This window comes from Mizuhopecten yessoensis, unplaced genomic scaffold (assembly GCF_002113885.1).
Source record: "Mizuhopecten yessoensis strain PY_sf001 unplaced genomic scaffold, ASM211388v2 scaffold6411, whole genome shotgun sequence".
Taxonomy (NCBI): Eukaryota; Metazoa; Mollusca; class Bivalvia; order Pectinida; family Pectinidae; genus Mizuhopecten; species Mizuhopecten yessoensis.
Genome location: NW_018406536.1, coordinates 189,450 through 199,611, shown reverse-complemented (window position 1 = coordinate 199,611; position 10,162 = coordinate 189,450). Strand labels below are relative to the sequence as shown.

At 33.3% G+C, this 10,162-nt stretch overlaps 1 protein-coding gene across 4 annotated transcripts in view; it reads right to left on the bottom strand.

Moving 5' to 3' along the window:
- LOC110452111 (NXPE family member 4-like) overlaps positions 1 to 10,162 on the bottom strand; it is a 41,182-nt gene that overhangs the window by 5,869 nt on the left and 25,151 nt on the right. For 2 of the 4 annotated variants that reach the window (XM_021500442.1, XM_021500441.1), the window contains exons 2-4: positions 7,432 to 7,655; positions 3,900 to 3,974; positions 331 to 1,023 (exon numbers count right to left, since the gene is read on the bottom strand). In XM_021500442.1, the coding sequence (XP_021356117.1) occupies positions 331 to 1,023; positions 3,900 to 3,974; positions 7,432 to 7,496 (833 nt within the window). In that variant the 5' untranslated portion in view covers positions 7,497 to 7,655. Of the gene's footprint in view, positions 1 to 330; positions 1,024 to 3,899; positions 3,975 to 7,431; positions 7,656 to 8,346; positions 8,556 to 10,162 lie in introns of those variants that run through there. The other 2 variants (XM_021500443.1, XM_021500444.1) reach the window with 2 other exon arrangements.

Below are 10,162 nucleotides of genomic sequence, written 5' to 3'. Positions count from 1 at the left end.
GGGTGGGGGGGTTCTTGAAGCCCCAATATAACCTCTGGATCCGCCACTACTGTCAATGGGTTGCAACAGGTAAAGGTATTTGTATTGATATACAACAATATGGAATATAAAATTGTATAGACCTATATGTACATAATATATAAAGCGGTGTGATCCATATAGTTCCACGTCTTACACGAATTCTTCAATATAATTTCTAAACTATCTTCAATCCATATTATTAATAATCGAAACCTAAAACTTAAATTGCGATCTACCAAAACAATTTGCATGTTGACTAAACTCTAGATCCGACCATGCAATATATCACATCAGTTTTTATCAATTTACCTGAATATTTTCCTTGTGATGTCATCGTAGTACAAAGAATCGTCACAGCCATACTTTACCCATTTCTCACACGGAACAGATTTGGGCTTTCCACAAAATAAAGAAATGTTAAAATTTTCATGTGTTAAATTACAGAATCCTCCATATGTTTTGTTCAGCCAACCAGATGTTTTTGGTGCACATTGAGTCATCTCACTTTTCTGGTTCTCAACAAATGTTGCATTCATGAATTTAAAAGAACCATATACGTTCACGTAATTTGTGAATAAACCGATCCCCTCCTTCGTGTTGGTGACAGACACTTTCACCGATACATTTCCCGCCCAAAACGCCATCACGTGACCTGTGTAGGTTCCATTCATATTGTCAACCACGTAACCAGCCACAGACGAACTTTCGTCAGCATTGTTCAGCCAAATGTTGAGCAAGTCGCCACCTTGTGTCAGGGACTTGTTGTTACCATTATAGAGGTGTATTCTCGCTATGAGTTCTGTACCTGCCGTGAATGTCTTTGTTTTCCTGTCAATATCTAGCTCTACCACACAAAACCGAGGATCATAAAGTTCTTTAAAATCAGCAACTCGTTGTATCTGACGATATTCGGAATAACGATTCAGGATGTTTCTCGAAATAGCTGCCATTGGCATTTTTAATGCTGTCTTAATGATATTTGAGAGCGATGAATCATTAAGTCTGTCAAAGAAAAAATGCAATACAACTTCAATCAACATGTAAAAAAAAAAGTTTTACAAGTAAATCGAAAGTATTCCTGGTCTATTTAAGTCAGGGTATTGCTAAATCAGAGGGGCCCAATAGTGGAAATAGAGGTAAAACCTGTAAAATCTTTCTTCTACTGTAGGGATTAAGGGATTTTTTCCTCATTTAGTCAGAAGCATCCTTGGGGGAAGGGGTACACATTTTGTATAAATGGTGGGTCTGGCCGCCCCAGGGGCCTAAGGGGCAGGGCCCAATAGGGAAACATAGCAAATTCTTTAAAAACCTTCTTATTTTGTAGGAATGAAAGGATTTGGTCTGAAACATTCTTGGGTAAAGGGGAACCAATTTTGTATAAACGGTGGGTTTAATCCCCACCCCCACCCCCACCCAATTTTGTATAATTGGTGGGTATGATCCCCCCTAGGGGCATAGGGCTCCGTTTGAAATTTGTTCTCGCTATATCTCAAGTACTGGATGGATCTTTCTGAAATTTCATATTTACTTACAGCACCTACCAATAATTTTAAACATATTCAGGTGAGCGATAAGGCCCTCTGGGCCTCTTGTTACATATACAATTGGAGTATGTCGTAATCCACAAATCGGTTCATGATTAACAGCGCATATGATCAAAGGAAATAAACACTTCGTTTTCCCTTATACAACTTTCAATTGGAAGACAAACGCTGTTTGTGTACAAGTAATGTTATTTATTATGTTGTGGGAATAAGGACAATATTAATTTATCATTTATGGCATATTGAACAAAAACAGTTAATAAAACAAGGGTACCCCGGAAGCGCAACATAATATGCCCATCATATATTGAATGAGTAGTTGTCTGTACGGTTGTACATGAAGGGCCATAACTCCATAATATACGGTTGGACAATGGTGGTTATTGAACTTGTCTAAGCTATCATTTTTCATTTCAACAAATTTTATTGACAAAGTTGATACAAGTCAATTGGATGGAATAACAGGCAAAGCCTATATAAATTCTCTCCAGCGGTGGCTAAATTAACGGATTCTATTATTTTTATTTGATTTAATTAATACATCAATTTTGAAATGAAAATTATAAAAAAAAAATATATTAAAGGGATGTAACTCCTTCTCAATTAACATAACTGAAATACAAATACATTCACACTTCTCACATCACACACAAAACACTTCCACAGGTATTATTTATTTTTATAACATTTTACAATTGTATATGAGCTATATAGCTATCAAATCACACAGATATTGGCAGACATTGACCAAAAGTCCATGTGCAAATATATGCACAGGTCACAGTCGCCAAAACTGTTAAGGTATTATAGTTTTATATGAAAATAGATAGCTAGTCTATGTGTAATTCAATGTATAAGATGGAAACTGTAAAACAAGACAGATTGAACAAATCTTACAACAAACAACAACAAACAAACATGCTCAACTTAAAACTCCTATGTCCGTAGAAGAATAACATTTATAGAAAAGTAGGTAAAGTTACTTATTTGTGGAGTATAATTGGAATAGGAATAGTAAAGTATAAAAGTATAAAGTATAAGGTCATGGCTGGTTAGATCATATAGAGATTAAAACGCCTAGATTTACCAATAAATAACTGTACATCATTAAGTAACTGTCTGTTTGTTAGTCCATCACAATCAGGACAGCCTTGTAGAAAAATGTTTGTATCAATATGGTTATGATTTCCATAATTATCAACAGAAGTAAATAAAGTAAGTCTGAGATCATTATACAATGGACATTCAAGAAAGTAATGGAAAACTGTTTCATATTCAAAAGAGCAAGCACAAGAGGGACAGTCAGTTAAATGGTCATTGAATAAATCAAAATTTAAATTGCTACATAAGTTTCTAAGTTGACAAAGAATAATGTTGGCCCGTCTATCACCTTCAGTTTTAAAAATTAAGGTTGATTCATTATCGATAATAATATCTTTATTTAGTTTGTGTTTAAAGGTTGCAAGAGTTGGGGAGTTTAAGAGATCATTATCAGTAGTGTTAGTTGTGCGGCACATTAGAGGGAGGAAACTGTCAAAATAATTGTTAGTTCTGCATATTGGTGGATTAAACAGTCTTGTTTGTCTGAGGAAATAGGGATTATTGTTTTGATTGTTAATGAAAGGATTTAAGACATCTTGTAAGTATTGAGGTGACAGCCCATGCATTATTTTATACATCATTATGTGTTTGTGTTTATTTCTTCTTGTTGACAGAGTTTCCCAACCAAGTTCATTATAAAGTTTCTTATGAGATGTTCCAGATCGAAGTCCAGTAATGATTCTGGCTGCTTCTAATTGAATAGATTCTAGAAGTTCTTTAGATTGTTGAGTGCAATTATCCGATACTATGTCTGCATATTCCAAAATTGGCCTAATAAATGCTATATAAATTTTAATTAATGATTTACGATTGACTTTAGTTTTAATGTAAAGAAGAATATTTAATCTACTATAAGCTTTTTCATATATATTCAGAAGCTATCATTATTATGAAACTTCCTATTAAATTTGAAGTTAATCCGTTGAAAACTACTCGATATATCGGGCGGACACTGTTTTGGCAATTGAATAAAGTTCAAAAACTCCGTAAATTACTGTCCAATAATTACAGTTATCAAACTCATTCGAACTATCATGGCAATGAACCTTCCTATGAAGTTTTAATTGAATCTGTTGAAAATTACTCAAGATATCGACCGGACACCGTTCGCGCCCGCCCGCCGTCATTCGACTGGCGTTTACAAAATGATGAAAAATAAACGACAGTTAAAAGTGGTCCCTACTAAAGTTTTTATTAATATTTGACCTCGCTTGTTGGTGACCTTGACCTTACCTGAAGCTGACATTCGTTGCCAACTGATTGAAGTAACCGCTGAAGTGCATATTGCTGATAGTCAGACTCTTAATCCTGGAAGGAAGAAGAAATAAAGGTAGCGATTTTAATATTGGTCACTTCCGGCACCAAAAGAAAATTCACATTGAACATAAAAATTCGCCACAGAACTACATACATCTTCCGAGGAACAAAATGTATTCACAACATATAGAAGCACGATGGCATCAGTTAGAATCGCAATGAAGAATTGCACTCCGAGCTGATTTCTTAAACATTGTTCTTTAAGGTAAAGGGTACCAACAAATTAAACGATATCGTTATCACTGTTACTAAAGTGAAACTTTCTGTTCAGAATTTTTCAAAAGAAATATCCCCCCCCCCTAACAAAAACAACCCCCAACCTGTGGGGTAGAACTGCGTTACATTGCGAGTCGATACTGTGTAATTGCTGCCATGCAGGATATATACAAGCACAACATCCAAATGATGGATAAATTACCCTTTTGACAGTGGAAGTTACTCTAAGCCAGAATCTTTATTGAAGGGAGATTACTTAGTAACAAATAAACTCTGAGTGGAGCTCTTCTTCGTTATTATAACTGATGAAGTGGTACTTTAGGGCGAATAAGAAGTTGTTTTCTGATTTATTTTGAAATCCATTCAGAAGTTCTCGATATTTGTTCCCGTATGTCCTGCAGCCGATGAGTGAGCCTCTCATTTTCATGTTTTCCATCTATAATTCCTGCTGAGCAAAAATTGACAAAGTTTTACATGATTCCGATCATAATTGATTATGTTATTGTGTAAAAATCGTTGACCAAACAGAGTGCAGTATGCTGATAAATTATCCGTAGATATTTCCAAAATTTGAATTAGCCGTTGTATTTTATAATAATGATCGTCTAAGTTTCATCATAATCAGTAAATGTTTGATAAACTTATTGAGTGGCATCTGTTAACTTATTAGGGAGCTGTATGTTAATTTCTTATTTACAGATATTGTTTAATTTGATATCTGATCAGTTATAGATTTATCAGAATAAACACACAGTCAGATATGAGTGATCTATGACCAGTTATAGTTTTTATCATAATAAAACAGGGGCAGACATGAGTGATCTATTACCAGTTATCGTTTTTATCATAATAATACATGGGCATATATTAGTGATTAATGATCAGTTATAGTTTTTATCATAATAATGCAGGGGCAGACACGAGTGATCTATGACCAGTTATAGTTTTTATCATAATAATACAGTGACCCATCATCAGTTATAGTTTATATCATAATAATACATGAGCATATATTAGTGATTAATGTTCAGTTATAGTTTTTATCGTAATAATACATGGGCATATATTAGTGATTAATGAACAGTTATAGTTTTTTATCATAATAATGCAGTGATCCATCATCAGGTATAGTTTTTATCATGATAATACACCTGCAGAAATGAATGATCTATGACCAGTTGTAGTTTTTATCATAACAAAACAGGGGCAGACATGAGCGATCTATGACCAGTTATCGTTTTTATCATAATACAGGGCCCGAAATGAGTGATCTATGACCAGTTGTAGTTTTTATCATAATGATACAGTGATCCATCATCAGGTATAGTTTTTATCATGATAATACACCTGCAGAAATGAGTGATCTATGACAAGTTATAGTTTTTATCACCATAATACAGTGATCCATCATCAGGTATAGTTTTTATCATAATGATACAGTGATCCATCATCAGTTATAGTTTTTATCATAATAATACAGTGATCCATGATCAGTAATAGTTTTTATCATAATACAGGGGCAGAAATGAGTGATCTATGACCAGTTTTAGCTTTTATCAGACTAATAAACGTTGTTAATTACTGTAAATACCTAAACCTGCCTTCATACTTACATTTACGTATGTATCCATGTTCCTATTAAGCTTCACACCACGGACTGAGATAGGTAATCTAATTCCCTGCTGCATACCTAGCATCCCCTTATAAATATACATGTACTTAATAACCTAGGTACGTACTACAAAAGTACATACTTACCTACCCACAAACATATGTACCTACATATATTGATATATACATAGAGTTCAAGTACTTTATTACCTTGGGTCTTTTGACCCATCGGTTTCAAAAGTGAGATATACAATATCACAATATTACAATATCTACAGACAATACAATACAATACAATACATGCAATACATACAATACAAAACCAGCAATGTACAAACAGTATGGAGAGTGTTACAACTTAAGTTAATTGTTTTCTTCTTACATTTGCCGCTTTTATATATTTGGACAAATTGACAAGTTCTTTTGTGTTATTTACATTAAATAGATTTATCCTTTTAAATATACTTGTTTTTTATATAGTACTTTTTCAAAAATTTAACACGTTAATTCGAATAACATGGACATTTCAACATAAAATGAAACTCATCTTTAACATCATTTAAATTACATACAGTACACACTCTAAGACTACGCTCAATATTTTGATATCTACCTTTTTCTATATTTAGATTATGAGCAGATAACCTAATTTTGTAATATCTTTCAAAAATTCTCTAAAGATAACGGTTTTCTTAAGTAATACTGTAAATTAAACTGGTTATAAATATATGTATAGATATATCCCTTTGAAGATGTTCTTACGTTTTCTTTGTATTCTTGTCTATATATATCAATAAGTCTTTCTCTAATAAAATTATAACGCATATCATCATTTATTTCTGTTTCCCATATGTAACCAAGACTAGTTCTAAATAAATCATTTTTATGTTTACAACCCATTTATCCTTATTCTCCACCATATCTTTATAACATGCTTGCAAAATACAATTACTAGTCCTTTTTTAACTTAATCCAATATTTAATAATTCCTAACTTTCTTACCAATGACAATGGATACCTCCCAAGTTCTAAATAAACCATAATATTACAAGTATTTTTTCTTACGCCAAGCAGTCGTTTACAAAACAAAGTATGATTTTTTTCAATATCTGAGGCTTTATGAAAGCCCCATATTTCAGAACCGTAGCTTAGAATGCTATTTACATACGTATCAAAAAACTGATAATTGAGTTTCAATATTGAAATATTTTTCGACATACATTCATAACTGAAAACAAAGCCTTTCTTCCCTGATCTGCATTTTTTTGTTGTGTTTTTCTAAATGTTCCATTGTAATTTAGTAAGATTAGGTAGTTAAATTCATTTACAATTTCTAGCTGACGACCATTGTATTTACCCCCATTTCGAAACACAAGAATTTTTGTTTGATCCGTATTGACTGTTAGATCCCATTTTTTTTGTATACGACGCATACCTACCCACAAACAAATATATTTACCTACATATATTGATATATACATACAACGCATAGCTACCTATCTACCTACGATAAAACACCTATCTACTTGATCTACCTGCATCGTCGAGTATCCGACATGTAGCTCTATCTACCAATAATAAACCAGTTCTGGTTTAAAGGGAGATAATTCAGAACACGTACATGACTAAGGCAAGCACGGTGATGACAAGGCAAATTAGCATCTTGACTGAGCGGCGTGGAATCATGATGACACTTTCAACCAAGAGAGGTAAATCTTTATATGACCCTCATCTCGGCGTTGCCGGTATGATACTCAAATGTGTACAAAGGCTATCCCAGCAGCGATACCTCAAAGTTTTAGTTAGAGAAAGTTGTCATCAAGCCATGACGACCATCAGTTCTCGCTGAAAATGAAAAAAAACAAACATGCCGGTATTTTTGTGTAAGGTTTTGTTTTGTTTTTGTATTGTTTTAATGCTCATCGACAAAGCAAGTCATATAGGGTCAAACAACACTGTAAAATCAAACTAGAAATGAAAAGTTTAAAAAAGTGTAGTTTCAAATATTTTTTTTTATGTGTATTTTGTTAGGAAATCGACCAAAAAAAGCATCGCGATACTGAAGTCAATTTCAAGGGAAGTAACTCTTACATTTGCAAAATACGCCATAGCAATGAATAAGACAAGATTGGTTCTTTACTGAAAACACGATTTATTTAGGAATGTAAACATGGAATAAATTACAATTTAAAATAGTTAGACATGAACATATTTTATATAAATTTTAGAATTTATTTACAACAGTTTATTTATTACATCTACTTAAATATCAATCACAAAAACATTAAAGAGAATCAAACATTTTTAAATATCATTAATGTATATTAATTATATTTAATGAACATATTAATTAATAACACATGTACAACACAATTATAATCTTTATTGAATTCCCCAATTATACATCTAAATTTACACAGAACATGGGAATACAGAACACATTATTGCACACAATGTTATACATTATCCACATCCACAGTCTATCTAATAGTCACACACTTAAAGTACACAGGTTTGATAACATTGTCTCTATTACCACTGGCTGCAATGTTCCCATCGTCAAGGCGGTACAGTCTCATCCCAGCTCGTAGGTACTTCGGTACATCCAGGGTTATGATGACATCAGATCCCTTCTTCAGGCAAGTCTTGTTCTTCCCAAAGTGGATATATTGGCGGTTCATCTTCTGTAGTCCTTCTTTCTGGATGATCGGTAAAGCCTTATATATATATTTCTATAGTGTAGTGGTCATCACACTCGCCACTCTGTTGTGGGAGACACAAGTTAAATACTGGTGGAAATAATAGTACAGCTTGAAATTATGTAAATACTGCAAACATATACAAACATAAACAACTAGTTATATACAACTATACTTACAGGGTAATAACAAATGTAAGAAAAATGAATTTCTTGGCATTTCAATTGTTATTATTCTATCAAGAATGTGGTCAAGATCCCATGACCCTAAAAGTGCATTTAATTTTTGCCGGACTATTAAAATGATCTTCATGGATATAAAGTAGGTAATAAAATGTTTCCTTAGGTCCACAGGAAAAAAATAAGGTATGTCATGATCAGATTATACGAAGGAAATGTAAAAAAAAAATGTTGGTCTTACTGTAGTTTATATGGGGAAATAACACTTTTGGGTACAAATTCAAAGTTTGTTGGGATTACTATCATGTGACTGAATTTTGATAGTATGAAAATTAAGAACCTGGCCCTTCCCTAGGGCCAGCAGGAAGGGGCAAAAGAAGGCAATTTGGTTGAAATTTCATCAATCTTCTTCTTAAGATCCAGATATGCTAGAATCAAAGACTCTTCATGGATGGAATGGCCCTAAGTCGCTATATCTGAAATTGTTATTTCATTACCCCCGTGTAGTTCATTCCTCCACTGCATGTATATATTTTTTTCTGAAAATTGTCAGCAATATTTACCGTATGTCAGACAACCATATACCCGCCAAAAATGATATATATATCAATAATATATATTGGTCACTCCCAACATGAATTTCTCTCAAAGAATTCAAAAAACCTGTTTTGGATTAAATAAACTTTGTTCTGTATTTGTTTGATTTTTACATCACTACAGTGTATAACAAGTAACATGTTTCATCATTTGGTTATTCAAAAGGAATGGATATTGCAGCCATTGCTTCTCCAATATTGGAATATTGAGAAATTGAATGCTGGTTTAGAGTTAGAAAATGAAAACCATAATTATATATAATTACTTAATATTGATTTAGAATCATCTTTGAGCTACTTTTATTGTGTTTGTATGTCACCTATAGACCGGGTCAAGCTTGTAAATGAGAGATGTTGCAACATCATCAGTTCTTTATTGTTTGTCTGTGTGTACTTAGAAATTACCATGCTCTTTGCAGGTTATGAAAAGATTAATAGACTCGTACTAACTATGATTGCTCCTAGGTTTCTGTCATTCCAGCATGGTGACCATATAACACTGAAATAAAAAAAAAGTTTATTGTGTGTGATGGCTTTTGTGACTTACTAAGTGTAAACGTATGAAAAGCTATGACTGGTGTAGGGAAGATGCGCCAGGCCAGCCCAAGCCAGTGAACTGTGCAAACAAGTACTGAGGTAAGCATAGGTAATTGGTATGCAATTTGGAAAACAAAAGAGTGGCCCTGCCAAGTGACCACGTCGCAAAAGGTACTGATGAAGGCCCAACACTGGACAGGTGGCACTCTGTGTAGGCTTACATTGTAATGATAAAGTGATTGGCCGAATATTGTAATGGCCTTTAAATGAGCGAAAAAAATAGCTAAAGTTTTGAGGGACAGCCATTAGAATCATAGGAAATAACTGCATCATGATACTGA